The sequence below is a fragment of the Vespa mandarinia genome, chromosome 23, assembly GCF_050613455.1.
Source record: "Vespa mandarinia isolate Hongniang chromosome 23, ASM5061345v1, whole genome shotgun sequence".
Classification (NCBI taxonomy): Eukaryota; Metazoa; Arthropoda; class Insecta; order Hymenoptera; family Vespidae; genus Vespa; species Vespa mandarinia.
In genome coordinates this window covers 3,646,624-3,670,663 of record NC_140832.1, presented here as the reverse complement: position 1 = coordinate 3,670,663, position 24,040 = coordinate 3,646,624, and the positions used below count along the sequence as shown (strand labels likewise).

At 34.8% G+C, this 24,040-nt stretch overlaps 1 protein-coding gene across 3 annotated transcripts in view; it reads left to right on the top strand.

Moving 5' to 3' along the window:
* Best2 (bestrophin family protein) overlaps positions 1-23,779 on the top strand; it is a 66,450-nt gene extending 42,671 nt beyond the window's left edge. For all 3 annotated transcript variants that reach the window (XM_035872852.2, XM_035872851.2, XM_085663639.1), the window contains 6 exons: positions 13,841-14,079; positions 17,472-17,603; positions 18,158-18,265; positions 18,338-18,598; positions 18,719-18,977; positions 19,980-23,779. In XM_035872852.2, the coding sequence (XP_035728745.1) occupies positions 13,841-14,079; positions 17,472-17,603; positions 18,158-18,265; positions 18,338-18,598; positions 18,719-18,977; positions 19,980-21,037 (2,057 nt within the window). In that variant the 3' untranslated portion in view covers positions 21,038-23,779. The remainder of the gene's footprint in view (positions 1-13,840; positions 14,080-17,471; positions 17,604-18,157; positions 18,266-18,337; positions 18,599-18,718; positions 18,978-19,979) is intronic.
* Positions 23,780-24,040: the final 261 nt, after the last annotated feature.

Genomic DNA, 24,040 nt, shown 5'->3' with positions numbered 1-24,040 from the left:
TTTCTTTGGTGGTAGAGAACCGGCCATCCTCCCTTCTCCGTCAGTACGATACCACTTTTCCGTTCCACCCTTGACGTGCACGTGAACGCGTCACGCACAATAAATGCGAAAGAAACATGCGTGATTCACGTTGAGGATGAAAGGGAGAGAGAAGTAGCAGAAAGACTACGAGCCAAATCGGCTTCGTAACTCTCGTAGGACGAGAGAGAAACGAGAATAAAATTGTACCAAGCCTCGTGATGCGCGTCCGTCCATCAATAATGCAATGCAACGCGGAGAAAATGCGGCGCATTCTTCCGTGTAAAAAAGACATGGTGCTTTTTTCTACGTCATCTCTCATTCTCTTCTCTGAGGCAATAACAACAACGCCAACAACAACGACGACGACGGGAAAGAGAGAGAGAGAGAGAGAGAGAGAGAGAGAATCATACCTAGAATGAAACTCTTCTTGGAGGATCGTCGCCAAAGATTCGAGTCTTATGTCGATCAAGCCGGTTATCGGGTGCTTGTTGGACAATTAAACTTTCCGTTTGAATGTTTTATACATAAAACATAATCATCGCCGTCGGTTCTTGAGAAATCAGGAAGAGAATCCTATCGTAATATTCTGAGCACGTGCACCTTTTCTCCCTCCACTGGTGCTCCTGCATCGACGCAACTAATCCTTTCTTTCTTTGCAATCCCATCTCTTGGGTATCTTGGCTTACTCGAAATGACTTCTCGAGTAGTTCCTATGAACGAAATAAGAAGGATGGAATACTACGTAGTTTATTTAATAAGTTATCGTCGAATAAGAATTGAGTAAAGGAGCAACGTTTTGCCTTTCGTTAAATTTATTATTCATCATTGATGCAAGAAGTCTTTGACGTAAGAGACCATTCGTATAGTTTTCTAATAAATAATGCGGTATAAAGTGAGAAACAACATGTTTTTGGAACTATTTTCTGTCGATCTTTATGCGGAAAGATTTATCGTTACACCGAATTGCAGATTGTTTTTCGGTTTTAATGCGCAACCCGCATAATATAAAATATTACGAACGAATAAAGATAAACCGATAGAGAAATCTAACCTCTCTAATAATAACTTTTATGATGGTTAACGAACGATTTCGAAAATTTACTCTTGTAATCCTTTCTTGTTCATTTTTTTTTCTTTCCTTTTCTTTTCTTTTCTCTTCTATTTTTAGTGGGTAATCATCGCTCTCAACGAGAGATACATATGTATATTGCGAAATGTACGGAAACGATGGGGATTCTAGAAGAACCATTTCGAACGGTATATCGTGCGCGTTGCCTTTTGAATAAAGTTTCATCGAGTTTCCGTTGAGTTAGAGGCTGTTACAAAAGTTCACGGACCGATGGTTCCGTAATAACGCAATCATTGAGATTCACCGTTAAGGGAAAATTATGCGCCACGATTTCTCTTACTGCCCGTCGTTTCTTTTCTCTTAATACGATTCATTCATATATAACTCTTGAGAAAAAAGATATTGTTGAGATAAACAGATCGATTAGGTTCATAAAGAGAAAGGAAATGGAAGAAATTTTAATCGACGAGAAAAAAAGAAAAACAACTACTTGGATCAGTCAGTTCGTGGAAAGTATCGATGAGATAAAACTCGTGAAAAGAAAAGAAAAGGAGAAGATGGTAAGAAGAATGGGGTGTGGTATGTTTGAGTGGAGGTTGGGGGGTTAGGATCTTTGCGATAAGGAAAGAAAAAGAACGAGTGGTGTCGACATGCCACGGTAAGAGGCAATTTTCACGTGCGTCCGGGTAATTTTCAACGGAGCGAACCGCGTCAAGAACGCTTAGAAACGCGGAGCGCCGGCGCCAATTCTTCGCTCGTCTTCTTCATTTTCGTTTTCCTTTTCCTTCTTGGCACGATCCTCCTTTTGCAATGGCTCGACTCGATAACCGCGTGTACCAGAGCCACGGCATGCAACCTGCCTTCTATTACCGGAGCCAACAGCCGTGTAGACGTTTACAACGGGCTTCTTCTACTCGTTTCTTCTTCTTCTTTTTCTTCCTCTTCTTCGTCTTCTTCTTCGCAAGTCGATCTCGTCTGTACCAACGGTAATATCATTTTCATCTCTTTTATTCTCTTTTCGTATGTAAAGAAATGAAAGAAGCATGCCTTATTATATGCCATCACCAAAATTGATTAAGGAAATTTGAATGTTTTTATTGAAAAAGAATTTTTTCTTCTCTTCACTTCTTCAATATACATATAAACTATAATCTTTTTCGATCGATCGTATGTTCAATATTATGATTCTGGATAGATCCATTATTTCCTTTTCTTTTCTTTTTTTGGTCTTTATATAAAACATATCTCTACTTACGACCGAATCGATATAATTCGAGGTGTAACACTGTGGTGTAACTGTGCGACCAACTATGCTGCAAATAAATTGTTTTCATTTGACTATTTCTCTATTGGGTCGAACATGAAACATTTAAAAGGATACAGGAGATTTGTCTGTTAACCCGCAATCGTATCCAGCAAAGAATCCATAAGAAGAATCTATGTTTTAAATATAGCCGGTGTAATGAGAACCATAATCTATCTCTGGCAATAGGTGGTAATTGGCTAGATTCTTGGCTATCACGGCCAACGACAGGCTGTTATGCGTCTCCCGTGAAACGCGTCTTTGATTCCTCTTCTTCTTCTCGAACGAACTCGAACGAAGGCTTCGGGAATCGTGCCAACCGACCACCATCAGGATCATCATCATTATCGTCAAGATCTCGTCATCATCATTATCGTTCGCGTCCTCACCAAGCACGTAGACGAGAGCAGAGCAAGAAACTCGAATATATTTTTTATTTTTCTTTCTTTTTGTTTTCTTTTCTTTTCTTTTCTTTTCTTTTCCGTACGGCTCCATCTTAAGCGTAATATAGACGAGAACGCATGCGTTCATCTATATTTAGATCAAATTATTGTTCCGAGGAAAGTTTCTCCGTGATTATGCGTAACGAGCGATCAAGAAGATCGATCCTAAAGGAAATCGACCTAACCGAACACGCTCCTTCTAGACACGCTCGGTTTAATCCGAGTCTTATGCTTCCGAGGCATTCCGTTATACCTTTCTACTAGAGAACAAACCGTTTTTCTTATCTACGGAAATACATTCCGTATGATCGATCTTGGAAATTGGATCTCACGGAAGTGCTTTTCCGTTCTCGAGTATCTCGCCTTGGCGCGATCCCTCTTCTCTCTCTCTCTCTCTCTCTCTCTCTCTCTCAAAAAGACCGAAGAATTCGTCTTCTTGGTCTTTGCCTCGTACTACCGTTCGATGTGGATCGGCCTTGAGGAAGGTCGGACCTTGACCGCGCTCGCCTAAATAAGGTAAACGAGAGGAGACGAGAGAGTTCTTCTCGAAAAACGCGCACTTTCTCATTGTGACAGGCTCGATTTCTCGATGTATTATAGAAATCAACATTCTATGTGGTCAGGGAATACCGCAATCTATATTTCTACACATATAATATGTATTTTACATTAATGGCTAACGCTATCGTTAATATTCCTAGACAAGTTTTGATCATTTCTTTTGAGGATGGAATCTTTTATGATGTTTTTAAATTTTGGTTAAGTTTGATTTATTTTGAAATCATAAATCAAATTGAATCGAGATTACTTGTGAATCTTCCTTACCATAAGTAACTTTACTTTTTTTTATACTTAATTTCACTCATTTCGACGATAGAACGATATCAGATTTTGATATTGAATGTAAAGATTCAAAAGATTTCTTTAATATTGCTAACAGTTTCGATGATAATCGTTTGTTTCACCTTTTGATATATCGACAATGTAAGAAACTATCTAAGATCGTGGTTAAAAATAGCTATCATCTCGTAGGATTGCGATATATTCATGGTTAATTATCTTTAATAGCTCTGGGATCTTTAAAGAAATGTCCATTAACATTTAATGGCAAATTACGTGATAAAAAGGTATTTACAAAACCTGGAGTAATCGTTTATTATTTTCTTTTTTCTTTTCGTTTCTTTTCATTTCTTTTCTTTTCTTTTCTTTTCTTTTTCTTTCTTGTTTTTCAATTTTGAACGTATCAATGTTAGTTGTCCAATTTTCACAGGATGACGTTGCGCAAAACCTACTGCCGATCTTTGTTCGCGATTTCGTTCGGCAGAGGCCGTGCGTGCCAGCTCGAAATTTGCCAGAACGATTACGAATGCGAAACGGTCACGATAGCATCGATTAGCTTACAGAATGTGAACGCATCGAAGCGCTCGGCGAAATGCGCGCCGAAGAAATATTCAAATATTGTTCCGAGGTAATCGATCCATCGTTTCGGCCTGTTTGTCCGAAGATTTTCGCTTTCGCTTTGTAATTTGTTATAGGCATTAGAAAGGGAGAAGAATCATCTTGTTAAAAATAAATTAATCCTTTCATATTACCTTCCCCCTCCTCCCAAAAACATACACACGGACGCAGGCACGCATATATACGAACGAAAATCTAATCTAATTTAATCTAATTTAAAAATAATCTTTAAATCTAATCTAATCATTTGTGAACCTTTTTCATTGCAACAACAAAGTCAATATTTTTCCTAAAATTATAATCAATATTTCTATTATATTAATTTTGCACATATTGTTAACGATAATATATATATATATATATATATATATATATATATATATATATACGTGTATTCTTTTTTAGAGAAAACTAAAATTGGCAAAAATGATGCACCCGAGAGGATCTTCTCTTTTCTCTTTCTCTTTCTTGTCAGTAATCGCAGACCTCAAAACTCATTTCTCGCTGAGCACGTGGCTCTCGCGCGCTCTCCGAAAAATTTGTTCTCCCCGCAAGTATGTCTGACTCCATGGAGATGTATGTGCGTGCGTGTGCCCGTGCATATGTATGTCAACGCTACATCGATTCCGTGCTTCGAACACAAGCACGAGCACGTGGTTGGATTCCCGATCTGTTCTCATGGAAATTCCCGTAAGTTTCTCTGTGAAGAGCGCGCGCGTTAGCCTGGAAGGTCTCTCGTTGAGCTTAAAAATAACTATACTTATACTCCGACGTATACTTTTCTCGTCTTCCCGAACGATAGCGAAATCGCTTTAATGACACATTTAATGGTGGAGTTTCGGAAGCGTACGTGTTTGGATTGAAATTTTTCATTCCTTCCCTTTCAAACCTCGTAATAGTTCAAAGACACCGATGATTACGCGATTGAATCTACAAAGGATTGCCGACAGATAGAGATAGATAGATAGACATTCAGATTTTCATTTCATTAGCATCGTCATGTTTAACATATCGTTTAATATATTGAATGCATACTATAGAATCTCGATGATCAGCCTACAATTTTACAATTTTATTATTTTATTATTAGTTAAAACGTTCTTTTGGTATTACATTTAATGTATTAAAAGTAAATTGTATCGTAACGGTGAGAGTTAATTATCTATTGAAAATCGTGAACATTACGATAATACAATTGTTTTTGATCTCTTTAAAAAAAAATTATTAATCAATGAATTTCTTGATTCGTACAAAATTAATTTGTTAGCCAATGTGCTAATATAAGGCCTTTCGAAGGTCATTCAATGATCGTTCGCAAAAATATAATCACTTTGATTTTCACCTTGGCAATAGTCGAGTCTATTGACATCCAGTGCGCGCATCAACGGACGAACGCAAAGACCGTGCGGTGCGATTTAAAGTTCCTCGCCTCTAATTACGCGGGAATATTTCCTAATCAGTGCAGTTTCACCGGCGCCAGGCCGCCACGGTCGACATCCTTTTGGCCACGCCAACCACGTACACTACACGTACACACCACACCTCGATATTCGCTTTACCGATTTTCCAGCGTGCGAGGAATCCACTTCGAAAGAACTTTTCTCGGTAGTAAGAGCGTCTTGTTAGAACCGTTCGAACATTCTGGAAGTGATTGTTCGAATTGAATCTCTTTTCTTCATTAATTCAATCGATACGGTGGATATTAGAATAAATCGGAATAGTTGAATAGAATCGTTAACTCTTTGTAACAACGTTTAGATCAATTTGATTTTATACACTCATATATTTGTAATTTTAAAGTCTTATTTTCACGTTTTCACCCATAATACAATTATTTAGTTAGTTCATATTAGAAGATTAATATTTGTGACAAAAAGTAAAAAATGCTAGTAGACTGTAGCTTTATACTATAGTATCCTGTAAAAAAGAAAATATTTAGAAATATAATACGTCCCATTGTAACGCAGGTCCATATAACACGGTTGAAAGAAATTTGTCCCATCTGTTATAACCTGATTTCTCTCTCTCTCTCTCTCTCTCTCTCTCTCTATATATATATATATATATATATATATATATATATATATATATATTGTTCGTGATACCGATCGTACTTTAAGTACTTAAGTACTTTATGTATTTGGTAGCTGTCGATTAAAGTTAACGATTATATCGAGTAGGTTAAAGTCAAATGTTCTGAACGAATTAAACAAAATATACATATAATATATATTTTTAATTTGAATAATATTTACGTTTTACAAATTCATTTGTTTATTTATGGTTCCTGCAATAAAGAAAAATCCTGAAATGATTAGTAATTTACACTTTTTACAATAAATCTCTGCGCCTTTACAAATATGTATTTCCAAATGCATATATAATTCATATTTGTATAATTTATTATTCATGTAAAGTTGAATGTATACTTCCTGTTATACGATTTCCTGTAGTTTTCTTGGAAGAACGGAAATTAGTTGTAAGAAGACACAAATTCATATATCCGGTCCTGAAAGTATTCTATTAAAAGATCATAGTTTATTCAAATGAATCATTGATCCAAGTGGTCCAAGTCATATATTTTTCCCTTTGAAATATTTGCAAATTTGCTTTTGAATTGTATAAAAATTATTTTTTCTATAATGACAAAAATAGAACGTATGTAAATATACATACGTATTTATTATTGAAAAATAATTCTTTTACATAATTTGAAAGTTTTTTTATTCTTTTAATATTTCAAATGACTTACAGAGATCATTTTCGTAATCACCGGTTAGTAATATACAAGTGTGGGGTGGGCGAGATTGCGTTGTGCAGGACCCTTAAGAACCCTTACGGACTATCCGGAAGGACAGGTTTTCTTCGAAGGATGCTTTCCAAGCTGGACGTAGAGCGCGTAGAAACGAGGAGGAGAGCTCCGTTTATCTCTTTTTTACTTTCGTTCCGACCTTGCCAGCCGTGCAAGGACCTTCGCGTTCCTTGACCTCAAAGAGCATCGCTCATCCTACGGCTCGACGTCGCATCAATATATACAAGCATCGTAACCCCTCGTCTCTTCTATCCTCCCTTTGAGTTTTCGTTCGTGACACGAGACGACAGAGCGCTAACCAATCTCCTGGAGAACTAACCACCCTCGGTAAACGAACGTTTTCTTTTTTATTTTTTCCTTCTTTTTCTCTGACCGACTCGTTTCAATGCGACTCGCTTTCTCTTCTTTCGTTATATCTTCTTTTTTCTTCTTAAGTCTTAAGTTAAGTCATGTTACGTGTCGGATTTGGTTTTATGAGGACACAAACTTAAGTTCGTCTTCAAAGCGATTAAATGGACGAGTAGAATGAATATTTTAGTATTAAAATGAAAGAGCGAGAGAGAGAGAGAGAGAGAGATAAATTTCTACGAGAGAAAAACTAGAGAGAAGAGAGGTGCTTTCTGAGCTGAGTTCAGTGAGGGTATTAAGAAAATAATCTTAAGGGCGTATTTATTTCTTTTTGGTAGTTGGGCTTATTCGAAAGGAACTTTCGTTTTACGATATAATATTTTAACATAACAGTAATAGAAGCGTTTACAATGCCTTTATTGATTATATTGGATATAACATTTTGATATAACAATAGTAGTTATGATATAACAATAGTGGATATTTATATAGCAATGATAATAATAAATCGTATAAATAGTATAACACAGTTTTATATGGAATAAACATATGACGAAAATAGAGATTAGGATCGCGAAATGGGAACGTAACAGTCGAGATAATCGATTCCGGAAAGTCTTCCTCGCCTTCTTTGGCAATTGATTAAAAAATTCTTTGAACCCTTCACCGTCCATCTCTATTTTCTTTTCTTTTTTTTCTCTCCCCATGCTTTACGACGTTACATTTCTCGTTTCCGCGAATTCTTCAAGGATACGTTGGACGCGGCCAGAATTATAAGCCATCGAGTAGAGTTTTGTCGAGAGTCTCGAATCGTTCAATCCCATCGCTATGCACAGTGTCGAGTAAGACGGGCGCACGTGCTCGGACGCTTTCTCAATTAGCGTCGATTTACTTGCTTTAGCGTGTGTTAGTGGGATTAAGTAACCGATATCTCTCGACTGTGAGTCCAGTGTCAATGTATCGTCAGGTTGTCGCAGAGGAGATCGTCGTGTCGTTTTATACATTGCACCGTCTCCAAATGAATTTTCACGATGTCTCGTAAATTAATAACCCTATCAGGAACATCTCGTTAAGTTACCAGTAGCCTCATAAAATGGCGCGAAAGTAAACATAAATTCGTTCCCGATGGTAATTTACCTTCGTGAAATTCTTCAAAAACTTAAAATAGGTATCATATCTACTCGAGATATTATTATTATCGTTATTATTATAATCGATACAAACGAATTTATGTTTACGATCGTTCTACGCTCATTTTATTCGTTTCCTCCTGTTTAATTCATTCGTAGGAACGCCCCTTTCGAGAATTTTCTTCACATCGGACTTTCTTTTGAGGCGTCTCACATCTCTCGACGACTTCCGGGACTTGGATATCTTCACGGCTGGCGCCAAGCGTCCGTTTTCAATTTTATTTCTTCGTCGATCCCAGTCGCCGGCTGATCGTTCCCTCGTAATTGGTCCGTACGATGGACGCGAGCGATTCCTGGGATGGCTCTTCTCTTTCACTCTTTTATCGATAATCACTACTACCACGTATCTAAACGTTCTTCGTTTCATAAAAAAGAAAGGAAAAACAAAAGGAAGAAGAACAACGAAAAAGAAGAAAAAAATTCATCGAGTATAAACGGATGGAAGCGGATTGTTCGGAATTAAAATTCGCTTTTCGTTTAAATAAGTAAGAATATAAATCCGCGAGACAAGAAGTAATTGGAATCGAGCGGTAGCAGGAATAAAATATTTTTCGTTTGAAAGTCGCCGGCCTCGAACGGAGAACGAAGCTTACTTCGATCGGAACGATTGTAAACTTATGTCATTCTTTCAAAATGCAATGTAAATGCAAAGTATTAGCTGCACGTAGTATCTACGTTGATTGGATTGGATTGGATTGGATATAATGTGTTAAAAGTCACGTTAATAAATCCAATAAAGATAATATTTGTCATGTTCGTACATTGAAATATTTATTAATAATAAATTTTTATTCTATTATTAAATATTTATTATTCAAATGTGAAAATAAAAACTCCAACCTTTTATTATTAAAATATTTCATCCTATTCGATATATTTTGGAGAAAGTATATTCGATATACTTTTGGACAATATTACATATTTACGTGTTTGAATTTCATAATTTTTAAAGAGAATCAAACAAAATATTTAAATAATTTATCTTTCTGTAAAGTTGCGTTTCCTTTTGTCAAAAATTGAAGCAATATAAATTAACATTTGTCTAGAATCGTGAATACTTTGAAACGAAGAGGAAACATCTTTCAACAATCGTTTCCTTTGAATTCACTTGCTGCTTGAATATTTTCTAAAATACTTTAACGTCGATTTCATAGAGTATTTTTATCTATTTACATATGTATTTATTTATTTGTTTTTTTTTTTTTTTTTTGACGACAATAGCCATTACGCACCATACATTTCAGTCTGTAGATATGATACATTATGCGAATTTATCAGATATGTATGTATATTTACAGCGGGCTATGGAATATTATTTATTTTATAAAAAATATATCGAAAAAACTTTCGTTGGAATTAGCAAATAACAAAATGTCAAATCAATCAATTATCCTTATTGGCGATTAAATCAATGATGCGTACGATGATGTAGGAATAAGTAATGCTTTATTAATAAAGAGTATAATGATAATATTGGTGATTAATTTGTCAACAAGTATGGAGTATATACAGTATGTATATATATATATATATATATACACACACACACATATGAACTTGTTCTACAATGGACAATGGTAGAAAAAGGCATTGAGTTATGAATGTTATTAATTCTAGAAGAAAATACATTCGGTCTTTTCGGTTTAGTAGAACATTCGGATGATATTAAAATTCGGATAACGAAGATTCTATCATAATTGGTATCACGTAACGACGCAAACCATATGGAAGATCGTTCGATCGAACAAACATCCAAGGATGTTTCTTCGGCGTTGAGTCGGTTTTTACGTTAAGGTCATTACCTGTACCTGTTACCAGTCGTCTCCTTTCCGACGAGAAAGGAGTAAGATCTGTGGCGTCAGCGTCGATATCAACGCGTCTCTTTTTTTTCTTCTCCTATAACAGATTGTTTTTCAAAGGAACGCGAACTCGTCTATGGCACAACTATGCCTCGAGTTATTTGATAACAGGCCCCGAGGAAGAGTTCTCGTTTCTTTTAACTTTTATACCAGGAGGAAAGAGTATCAAAGAGGAATGATCCGGACTTCGTTACGGCTATGTAAGCCGACATAGAACGCGGCCGTTCTGATCTAACAATAAAAAGATGCCCTCGAGAGAAATTACCGAGTTCCCGTTAGTCTATCCGATATCGATCGATGCTCTATCGTGCTCGACATGACTTTTAAGATCGTTTTTGCTGGTCCGAGGACGATCGTCGTAATGTGTCTCCCGATAGAATCCAATCTACCTTGCTTTGTGAATTCCACGACGACCCACTTGACGAATGTTTCGCTGAATGAATAGAAATCGTGAAATTGTAAATCGTGAAATTATTTTTATGATTTGTTGAGTCAATTTTTTACCTAAACATCACACCATCTTTTCAAACATTCGTAATTTCTTTAGTTTCATTTTTATAAATTGACTTTGATAATGCAATACTCTTTTAAAATTAATGATTCAGAATTTTTAATGGAATAATAACAAATTTTCTTAATTTTTTATATAAAACTTTCATAAACTCCGAAGTAACTTTTAACAAAAGTATCAAAAAGTACCACCATTATTTTTCCTATATTAATTTTGGACATATAAAATTTTATATTAATATCAAATTTATATATTTGATCAAAATAAGAAAAAACGTTATTCGTTATTGACATGTTCGATCATCAGTCCTCTAATAGACCCAACTACAATCGTTTTTATGAACTACGTACTATGTAATTGATAATAAAAAAAGAAAACACTTTGTATGAATGTCCATATATGTGAAAAACTGTGAATCGATCTCGTTCCTTATAGAATACAACAAAATTTATGGAGCATCGATGAATTATCGAGGATAAAAGATCCCTTCTTACAAATGAACAACTTGATATTTGAAAAATAGGATTTTTAATTTAATAATTGAATTATTTATTAATTCAATTGCTTAATAAATTAATTATTTATTAATTTCATAATCTTCTTAATGAGATAGAATTTAATGTGACTCCTTATGGTTTTTATATCTGCTGATAAAAAAATAAGGAAATATGGAGAGAGGAAAAATCGTGAATGTTGAAAAGTGAAGGTCCTTTGAATCATATATAGCAATATAATGATAATAATAATGATAATAATAATGATTATACTGCAAGAAAAATCATATACCAAAAACTGGCAATAAAATATCAACTTATGAAAACGAAAAATACAAATCATACTGTAACAGAATAATTTATACCAACAAGATAGTAGTCGTAAATATTATACCGGATATTGCGTTAATTAATAAAAAATATCTTACCTTACGGACATCGCCGTATTAAAAGCAACAGAAATGCGACAGATGAACAGTAGGAAGAAATTAGGAAATACACATTTGTATCAATTAAGACAAAAGAAACATTGCAAGTAATATTATTACTCGTCATAATAGAGCAAGATATAGGAACGAAAAATTTCATGGACTATCTTAAAACATTACAATTACGTAGATGAACGTAATTGTAACAGAAACATTGAAAAACTGTTCCAAGAACAATAATCAGGAAAACAATATAGAAATTATAAAATAATACGTGACTTGGTCGAAATCCGTCACATCGTCATAAAATCGCAATGCGTGAGAAGTAACGCTGATAATAATAATAATAATAATAATAATAACAACAACAATAATAACAATAACAACAACAATAAAAATATATAATAAGAGAATAATAATAATTATGATTATAGTGAAAGTGAGACAAGTGGAGTGGAACCTCCATTCTCGTATTCCCGAAGGACGTGTTTGATTTATTACTCATGATCTTATAATAAATTTGTATTTGTTGACGACGAAAATAATACGGAAATATTAATGGAACCAGTTCAATCAGTACCATGACGAAATTGACGCCGGTGATACCCCAAGTGTTGAAATAATAAAATCCTTCTGCGCAAATGGATGTCTGTGCCTTTTAAGACTGCTCACGAACGCAGAAAAGTTGTACTTACTTACTCGTACTTACGTCTTTCGAGCTCCGATTGTTTCTAGGCCGACGCATATACTATACGTATATATTTCACTCTTTCACGTATATCGTATGCATCGCGCGTGTGGAAGTCCGAGAACGTGGTGTGCGCGTCTGTAAGTCACTAACATAAACTAAAATTACCGTGCGCGAAAGTTGCTGTTAGATATCGATAACATTCCACGTTGTTCTTGATTTTGCGAACAACGCGGATTTTTTATTAATTAACGCAACAATCGACGAATTATTTTTTTTTTTTTTTTTTTGACGTATTTGTTTCATTTTAAATTCTCAAAAAACATTTATTTTTCGCCGAGAAAGTATATAATCCTTCGAGCATTTAAGTATCAGGTATTTTTGAACAAATTTTGTCGAAAAGTGACAAGCAAAGCGATAACGTTTGTTTCAATTCATATCGAAAAATGCTAAAGCAATGCGATAGCGTATGTTTTCAACATATGTCGATAGCGTACCGTTGATTACGCTACGTGGACCGATGCTCTGAAACTTTTCGACATGAAATGTGAAAAGCGCAATCGCACTGCGTGGCATTCGAAAGGTTAAACGCGATTACAGAGAACTCTTCCTTATCTTTTTGATATGAACAAAGGCATAACAAATGAATATCTTTAAAAGAGATATTTATTATAAAACTTTTTCCTGTCTTTATGTTTTACGTTTAAATCTATAACGATTGTAAATAAATTCATCTGTGTACATCATTGTTATGTTATATATGTGCGATTGTATCCATTCTACCTTCGATACGGCTGAATAAATTTTCATAAAATTTATATATAAATAAAACGTGATTACTTACAAAACGTGGATCTAAAAGTTATTTCGGTTTGATCCAATATTCGCTTGGCGATGTTTTGAGAAATTAAAAGAAAATTCATAAAAGGTCGCATATGCAATGTAAGTGACGAAATTGATTGTAGAAATATTTAAGTTAAATTTGAGTTAAAAAAAGAAAAAAAAAAAATAAAAAGGCAAGAAAAGAAAGAAAAGAATATTCCGGGAAAAGCATCTCTGATCGAAGGTCAAAGATACAAAGGGCGGAATATTTTGACTATATAAAATTATTGATTTAGTGAACGATATGTCTGTGTGACTTCTTTGAAAGCGATATAAAAGAATAAACAAGACGGTCCTATAGGTCGTGTCTAAAAACAAATATTTTTCTTTTTAGGTCTAATGATGGAGTCGGAGAAAAAAATCTTCGAGATGATGAACAAAAAAGCGGCCATGTCGAAATATTGGATGCCGCTCGTCTGGGCGACTAACATCATCAATAGGGCAAGGAAAGAAGCTCTGATCACTAGTGACCAAGTAGTGCAAACCCTCCTTGTCGAACTCAGCGACATCCGGAAGAGGCTTGGCGCACTGATCGGTTACGACACTGTTTGCGTTCCTCTCGTTTACACTCAGGTGAGTAGCCTCGAATTGAATTCAGCTACGATCCAACTTCCTGGCACGTATGTTGCGAGAAGTTAACTCCTTCCGTAAATTCTTTCCTTTTTAGATGCTGATTGTTTCTTTGTTTCTTTTTCATAAATACGTGATTATTACTGGAAAAGTATTAAACTTTCAGCATTTTCTTTTTTTTTTTTTTTTCATGAGACTCTTGCGACATTGAAGATAACGTAAAATCAAACAATTTTCTCATTAATCTTAATTTCGTTGAAAAGTGATCGTCGTCAATAGAAATATCAAAAAATTGATCTGCAGATAAGTGATAATTTTAATTAATATAATTCAATTGGCAGAAAACAAAATCGGTTTCTAAATTAAAATCAGAAAGTATTTAAGCGATGTGAAAAAATAAAATTATCATTTTTCTCGACCGACGATTATAGAATTTTGATGACATTAATTCTGGCAATAAAGAAACAGGTTAAAAATACTCAGAAATACTTTACATTCTTAAACGATTAGAGGTAGAAATGTACACGTACGTATCGCGTTACGCATAGCTGTAATTAAATATGAAAGTAAGAAATATCTTGTCTCTCAGAAGCGAATATATTAAAAACTCTATACGAGTATAAATCTCGGATTTAAATCGTTAGTCGTTGACTATTGAGCAAAAATGTAATTATCGATTTATCAGGTTATATAATCAATGAATCCAATTTATTTAAGATGCTTTAAAATGATGAAAAGCAGTAAAATCTCGATATCTTTTTATTTTATTTATATTTTCTAAGATAAAGAAACAATACTTGTTCTCGGTATCATTAACTATTCGCGTAAGTAGCAGCATTGTCGTACTTATTACGCCGTTGTCATTGACAGATGTTCAATGTTCGATGCGAACATCTTCATCGACTTCTGACATTCGTTATTATCGACGTCCATAGCTTCAACGTCGTCAACAGACGATTTATATTACATAACTCTTCTTCGCTTTTTCCATCGAATAAATCGACTGTGTTTTGCGTTTTATCGCGGACATAACAGGTCGTGCGAGTAGAATAAATAAAATAAATACATCTTTCTAATTATTCTGTAATCATTCATCGTTCATTAACTCTATAGGGAAATAAACGAGCACGTTTTCTTTTTTCAGAATCCAAATATATCTCGAAACTATTTTATCCTTTTTAAAAGATTACCATTTGCATTCCACGAGTATTTTTGACCCTTTAAATGATGAATTCCCTTCCTGAAAAGACAAACCGCTTTCGTACTCGCAATTAGATGATGTACGCGGAATTGTGCAAACGTAATTGCTGCTCATCACCTAACGTTCCTAATTGTCGAGCACAAGTGTCATTATTTTCGCAGTATTAAAGAGACAGGTTGCTACGTAATTCCGACGCTACGTGAGCCGTGTCAGGATATCAAATTTTCGAGATATACAAGTAGAATTGTCTGCGATAAATTTTTTTTATTACATCAGAGGACAATCATTTCTGTGAATCTTTAGAGTATTTTCTTCTTTTCCTTTTTTTTTCCTTTTTTTTCCTTTTTCTTTTTTTCTCTCTTTTCGTTCGTCAAAACTCCCAATCATATATGTCATGCATAATGTCGATCACATATATCATGTTTAATTCAAAGATTCTAACTATACGATGGCGGTTCAACAATAGTGGCAGGATAATAACGAGTGTTTAATGTTTGGCCGATACGAAGCAACCGATCATTCGTTTGTCGTTGATAGAAAAGGTTTTACATATCGATGTATGAACGTTCTTACTTCTCGATAAAGCTTTGCCATGAGATAAGCAAGACGACGCATTTCGATGTAATCATTTATTTCGTGATTTACGTCGCTGTATAATCGAGCATCGGTGCTCGTTAATACTTATACAAGCATACCTCGAACTCGTTGTAAAACAACGTTTGAGAGTATTCCATCTACAATTATCTACTTTTTAAACTGACGTTTCTACTTCTACATATCCTCATATGCATATTTTTTCCTTATTCCTACTACGTTTTTCTCTTACTTATATATTTCTTATTACAGGACTTTGTTCCTATTTGAATTAATTTTTTCTCAGCCCGTTATATCGAATGTTTTTCACGATGTCCGAAAAAAGTGCAATAAACTTTGGAATCATTATTTACGATCATTTCAAGTTTTAGTTACATTCTAGACGAGATGGATAGATTTTCATCGAGCTCGGTGAAATTACAAGAAGGTTACGCGGTAACAGCGTTGGCTCTGCAACAGCAGCGTGCCGTCTAATGATACGTTTACAGAACAGTTTAATGCCTGTTTTCCATGTTCACCATTCACCTTACACGTTTGCACAACGAGTGCCTTTGATTTTTTTCCTTTTTCCTACGATTCTGCGTGTCTCTTCTTGTGAAGCGAGGACCCAACATCAATAACGAGAGAATATATAAATATACAATTAATTTCTATAGGTTTATTAAAGAGGAAATGGGCCATTTATTTATGGCAGGTTCATTATCCATGATAAAGGAAAATAATGAAATGTGCAATGTGAGTGAGGAAAATAAAAGTAAACGAACGAATTTGCATCTCATTGATTTATTTTGCAAATCGATTTTGAGCCTGTGCAGATGACAAAGTGTAAAAAGCAAATGGTAAGCACAGTTGCCACAGTATGTGCATGAAGGTGATGCACGTTGCATGGTCAAGGTCGACGGGAGAGTTGGCCAGTAATTTTGCGGCGATACGTCACGCCTGCGGGGACCATTTCACGGCGCATTCGAGAGGAATCGGTCGAATACGTTGTCGTGTACCGCGAAGAACTTTGATTGGTAGCGAACGAATGGTTCGTTTCTTTCCTTTTCTTTTTTCTTTTTTTTCTTTTTTTTTCTTTTTTTTTCTCTTTAATTTTTTTTTCTCTCTCTCTTGCTCTTTGTCTTTCACGTACGTAAAGAGCATGTTTTGCTTTTGCATAAACTACCGTTTCCCGATGGCCTTCGTCGAGAAAGGCGTGAGTGTTGTCCTTGATATTCATTCATATCGGGTCGATTCCTTTTTTTTGTGCCTACCAGTTGTCAACAAAATTATTGCGTTAATATATTTCCTTTTCTTTTCCTTATCTCTTCTTTTATTTTCTTCTTCTTTCTTTTTCTTTTTTTTTCTTTTTTTAACTACCGTAATATAGATAGATGGTTTAATTGGTATTTTAAAGTATTCGTAATCCAAAAATAATAATATCTACACACTTACCTTGGCAAGGTGATTTGTTGAAAGATTCTTCGAATAAGTATACAAAAGCGAGCATAGAAATAAATGAAGGATTATTAAAATTCATAGTTTAACGTACAACTTCGTACAGTCATTTGCATTTACGATGTCTCGAAATTATTAATGCGTGACTGTGTTTGCCTTTCAGGTTGTTACGCTGTCGCTTTACGCGTACTTCTTCTCGGCTCTACTCGGTAGACAGTTTATCGAACGCACTGAAGCGGGTGGTGGGAAATACGAGGAACCGGACATGTATTTTCCTTTTTTCACGGCCCTACAGGTACGAAATGCATAATAATTAGATCAGAGTACGTACAGTAAGTGTAAAAAGTATATAATTTTTTACAAATATATATTTCCTTTGCGCAATACATAAATTTATGTTTAACAGTTATTTTATCATTTATTTATTAACGGTATGGGAACAAATTCGAACAACAGAAAGTGGGGGAAAAACAGGAAAAATAGATCGGAGAAGACTTGACGTGAAATAATCGTGGAAGAGTATCAGTCAAAAACTTAAAAAATTGTCTTGACGACAATTTGTATTAAATCTAAGGGTGATCACTTTGAACCTGTATTGTAATATATATATATATATATATATATATATATATAATTTTCCATTTGTATTATTAATTAATAAAAAAAGGAAAAAACAAAGCAATTAAAATTCGTTGATAATTCGTAAGGTTATAAAGTTATCGTTGATTATTTCGGATCATTCTGTATGTTTATAAAAAATTATATTAAATGTACGAATACTTGGTATATTCAAAGTAATATAGACGAATCTACTTTCGCGTAATAAATTAATTTGCGATTTGTTTTTAGTTTTGTTTTTATGTTGGATGGCTGAAAGTAGCCGAGGTACTTATTAATCCTTTCGGCGAGGACGACGATGATATCGAATTAAATTGGCTGATAGATAGACACATTAAAGTAAGTTTAAAATATTTCGAATATATTTAATTTAATTTAATTTAATGCGAGCTAACGAAATCCCTCGATTAGGCTGGTTATATGATCGTCGATGAGATGCACGAAGAGCATCCTGAATTATTGAAAGATCAATATTGGGACGAAGTGGTGCCTCGAGATCTTCCATATACGGTAGCAAGCGAGCAATATCGACGAGAAGAACCAAAGGGTTCGGCGGAACATTACAAGGTAAAGGACAGCGATGCTCTCTACGCTAATGTAATGATGGGAACACAAATTCATAGTCACGTGCAGCATCGCAAGGTCCATCAGGATGACATGTACGCAGATTATGTGAGTGAAATTGAATATTTGAAATGTATTCATTAAGCAAATTTTTATCTCTTCTTTACATTGCACATCTATTTCCACGGCTAAATTTAAATATTGTATGCATATATGTATATCTTGTAGGAAAGCGTAGACACCCCATTGGTGGAGCGAAGAAAGAATTGGCTTCAACGGCAAATCACGCGAATGGGTTCCGTACGTAGTTCATCGACTACTTATAGCAGTGGAGGAGGTTTCTTTGCACGAAATCGTCACAACAGCGTGTACAGTAGTCCTGAAACAGGAGGCTTGCCAACGACAACTAATCCGAATTTGAAAATATCGCTGTATGACCGTCTCGTAGGTCGTAAAAGTATCCGCAGCCAACGAATGGGCAGGCAAGGTGTGTATTTTACGTAAGAGAGAAGGCAACAAAATCTGTTAAAAAAAGTTGTTACGTATCTTATCCTCGAACGATTTATTGTGTCATTAATTGATCGTTCTTAAATATAAACGAAAACAAAAAAGAACAATGTCGATGAACTTAATCATTGAGTTCCAGCATAGTTGGAAGCATGTTATTGCTGATGATATTGTAGCTTCTTGTTTTTACGAGTCATTCACCATAACGCGGCGTTAATTTTCAAACCGCTCAAAGGACAATAACGTGTCCTTGCGTAATCGCTCTAAGACTCGTCTCGTATATATCTTAGCATTGTTCTGACGCGAGGAACGAGTATTACATTGTTGTAACCGGACTATATTAAAAGACCACCGCCGGGAGAAACATCGAATGATCAATCGTAGAAGAATCGCATGAAAATAATCGAGGAAAACAAAAATTCGCGAATTTTCATTATCTTTGATTCCCCTAGTTCCGTGAGCGCGCGAATTACGCAATGCGTACACCCATACGACCTTGTATAACCTCATCGATTTCCGCAATTACTTGCCACGTGCCTCGAAAGAAAAAACTCGAGGCCTTGTGCTTCTTTCTCCTCTCTTTCCAATCACTTGTTTTGATAAAAAAAAAAAAAAAAAAAAAAGAAAAAAAGAAAAAAAAAAGGAAAAGAAAAGAAAAGAAAAAAGAAAAACGCAAGGAATAGATAGAAATAAAGAAGAAATAAGAATGCGCGATCCGGTATAATCAAACAATCATCCTCGTTCGTTCTACTCTTGAATCGTGACAAGACGGAACACGGAAAGATCATGAGTTTCTTTACATTGGTCATCGTGCGAAAGCAATAAACATCGAAACAAACCTCGTGGTCATTAACTTTCCTTATAGAATGGTACTCGTTTCCTAGAAAATATGTAAGATTCTCGGTTTAATCGAAATTTTGTTCGAGGAAGTGTCCTCGGTCTATACGGAACTCGAAGAAAGTTAATTCATTTCTAATCATAGGTACGATGACGAAGTTGAACTCGGTACCAGTATCCTTGAAGAACAGGCCACGTATACCGACCCCGGACGTAACAAAGGAGGTAGTCGATCGTGAGCAGAGATTGGCATTGTCGGCGAGCAATACGGCTAATATCGGTGCTGGCGTTGTTGGCGTTATACCGGCGAATGGTCATTATACTACTGATTTACCGGTGGTCCAGGTGGTCCTGTCGCCGATTCAGGAGACCGAGGGAACGCCAGCAAATGCGAAATCGGGTGCAGCTGCTTTGGCACAAGCGGTATTGTCACCGACTTTAACTGGCGCCGGTTTGGTAGCACCTGTTACTCTAACGCCAGTAACTATGAGCCAGCTGACGCAATTAGGTTTGGTCACGACTACATCAGCTTCTTCGTACAGACCCACGAACATACAGAGCAATAACACGATACAGGCTACCTTGACGGAAGTCAACAGTAGCGAGGAGGAAGGTTCAGGAAGCGGAAGTTCCAGTAGTAGAAGCGAAAGTATCACTGGTCAAGAAGAGAGAAGTACCCCATTAATCGGCGATAATACTAGTCCCGTAATTAGTAACGGAAGTTCACCTACCTTCGACAGTTACAACGATCGTTCTCCAATTCTTATGAATCCAGAGAAACTGGGATATGTCGTAGCTTTACCAACTACACAAGAGACCCATCTGCAAACTGCGATAGAACCACGTGGCAGAAGATCAGCCTCTTTACCTGGACCACCCGTTATCCAATTAAAGGAAGATAGAAGCATGTCCTTGCCCCATTCTCCAGGTCTCCAACCGAGAGAAACTCGTGCAGCTTCTGTTTCAAGTAGACACGATAATCCTAATTTAGACAGACTCGCTATAATTTCTCCAAATCACGATTTACGACCTAGAACCAATAGTTTCGGTCATGAACTCACGAGGAACAATCAGCAGCGTAATCAGGAGACCTCGAGGAAAATAAGTAGCGCTTCTTGTAACAACGCTGCGATCTCAACGGGACCAATTGTACCAACCCAGACGACAGGCTCTCCTAGCAAAAGGGGCGAGGTCTATGTTTGACCGAAATTTGTTCTTATCAGGATCCTTCGTCTTTCCTCTTTAGCGTCTTCGTGACTATTCCGCTTTCGCGAATTAGAGTTCGTACGAGAAGAAGATAAAAGATATTTCGATCTACCTTTTCCATTCGTTCACTATTGTGATGTATTTCTCTTTCTTTTTTTCTTTTCGCTTTTTTTCTTGTACATAGTACGACGTGGCAGGAGTCAAACCATCGAAACTATTTCATGGACAATAGCATCGATCGCGAGACTGCTTTTTACGGATTTTTTTTATTATTATTATTATTATTATTATTATTTTTATCTTTTTCTTTTTTTTTCTTGTTGTTCTTCTTTTGTTTCTTTCTTTTTCTTTCTTTTTTTTTTTTTTTCTTTTTGTTCCTCACCAAATATCACTTTTTATTAAGGAATTTTACTTTCACACACCCGTAGTCTCGTAGATGGCGCGTCGATTTCGAAAATGACTTTAAAGATCAAGTCGATATCCTGTAAATACTATCTATTTGTGCATATAATCTCTAGGAACACTCAACGGCATAGTTTAAAATCGAGCTAGAACTTTTATAATATAAATAAAAATGAAAAAACACGTGTTGTTACGTTTATGCGTGTGTGTATGTGTATATCGCTGAATCGTTACTAAAGTGCAATCTCTCGTATAAGTATAATGGTCTTTAAAATAGAGCGAAATAAATTTCGTCATCGGACTCGATAGAAAGTACGATGGTGTATATTTTTTGTTTTCACACGTGCAATATTGTACTAGAGTTAATGTAGAATGCATTTTTATCTTTGCCGTTTGATAACTATAATATTAATTACCGAAACTATAGTATAAATTACCGAAAAAACGAACGCTGCGTAGAATTTCGACGAGAACCGATTATTTTAGTTTTTTATTAAAATAATTAAAGCTGACAATGAAGCATAAATAGGAAAGGGCCTTTACTTTAATTTTTACGAGCTTTTGTCAGTTAAAAATTAAAGTAGGGCCAAATCATCGATTGTAATGAACCGTAAAAGTGTGAATATCAATGCGTTGCAGTATAGAAGTCATCAACTATGACATATAAATCAATGAATAAATAAATATATATATATATATGTATATATATATATATATATATATATATATATATATATATAATTTGTGTATTTCGTCATGTGTGATATGAAGTTTTATACGATATTTATATTATACGATTTATGATGGGATTGTATCTAAGAGTATGTAACGATATTCTACTATTTACGGGCTATTAACATATGCAAAACTTTATGTATGCCATTGTAAATAGGTATGCGTTTTTCCAACCGAAGGAGAACGTCTTTTTCACGATAAGAAGACAATTGCCATATTTATTCAATGACGGTCGGCTCGAAAGTTTCGTATACGTGATACTAGAACAATGAATTTCTATGCACTTCTTCGCGTATGATTATACACGAATGATTATGCCATATCGAAATATTGTATAAAGCTGTTACATAGTTGTCGATGTTTTATAGATTCATTCATTCTAGAAATCTGTATATGCTTTGTCGAATGGCAAATATGTTTCTTTCGACTAATATATAGATAGAAAGAGTATTAGTTTTTTCGAGATCTACAAGATCTTTGCGAGTACTTCAACAATGAAATATAAGATATAGAAGATGACAAATAATCCAACGTGATATATATATATATATATATGCATGTATGTTTATATATATATATATATATATATATATAATACACTTGTTTACGGTTTAAATAGTCGTCTTTTAGTTTCACGATGTATTAGAAAAGAGCGGTGAGTCAAAATCTAAACGGACAAAGTCTTCGATCGCTGATAAAATGAAATATAACAAAATCGGATGAACGAGCATAAGTTTGTCCTACGACAAACGTACTTACGTGTACATAGTTAACTGATTAAGTTAATATCGTTTTACGTATCGATCGATGTTCTCGATATTAGCGAAGTAAGAAACTTTATTATATATGTGTCCGTGTTTGTCTGTGTATATGTACGTGTGTGAGCGCGCGTCTGTTTGTATTTGTTGCGACGGTAGATGCTGTTATTGTTGCTCTACAACTTGTGAGACATTTAAATAATTAAAGATAATCGAACGGGGTAAATTAATTACATGATCATGCTTTTATACGTGCAAGATCAAACGTTGAGAGTTTTGTAAATATTACGTTGAATTCGTCGATTGGCTCGATAATTCGTGGATGCAGAAGAGGAAGAGAAGATATTTTCGTTATTTACATATATCGAACGAACAATGCGATCGACGATTAAATAAATATTTTTTTTCCTTTTTTTTTTAATGACGCGACAATGTTTTACTGTATTTAATGAACGATTCGTTGCGAAGCCGAACGTTTTACACGTACGAAGACTCTGATGGCGAGACGAAATATTTCGTGTTGTAAATATTTATCTTGCAGTATTTTTTTATATATAGGTATATACATATATATATGTATATATATATATGTATATATAAAAAAGATTTGTTTATACATAAATATATACATATATGTATGTATATATTTATATATATATATATATATATACATTTGTATACGCATAAACAAATCCTTTTTGTATTATCGCACATGTCTAATTATTGTCTCGAAGAACAAGGAAGACAAGAAAGTGCGAGCGATTGTTTGTTTCGGAAAATATCGGCTGACACGCGATCACGTTCGTGCGATATAATGAGTTAGTAGAGATGTTTCATATTATATTTTCCCTATTATATTATATGTAATCAAGAATAAAATAAATTTTTTTTTAAGTATTCATATTTTTGTTTTTTTTTTTCTTTTTTTATTATAAACTACTCTGCGGGTTACATAAAGAAGAAATGAATAATAATAACAACAATGATGATCTAACTGATTTACCAACAATCGGTAATATCATACGACTCGTTGAGCTTGATTGTAATTCCAATAGATAGAATATTCGATCGATTAGAGTATCTATCATAAGTAGAGTTATCAAAT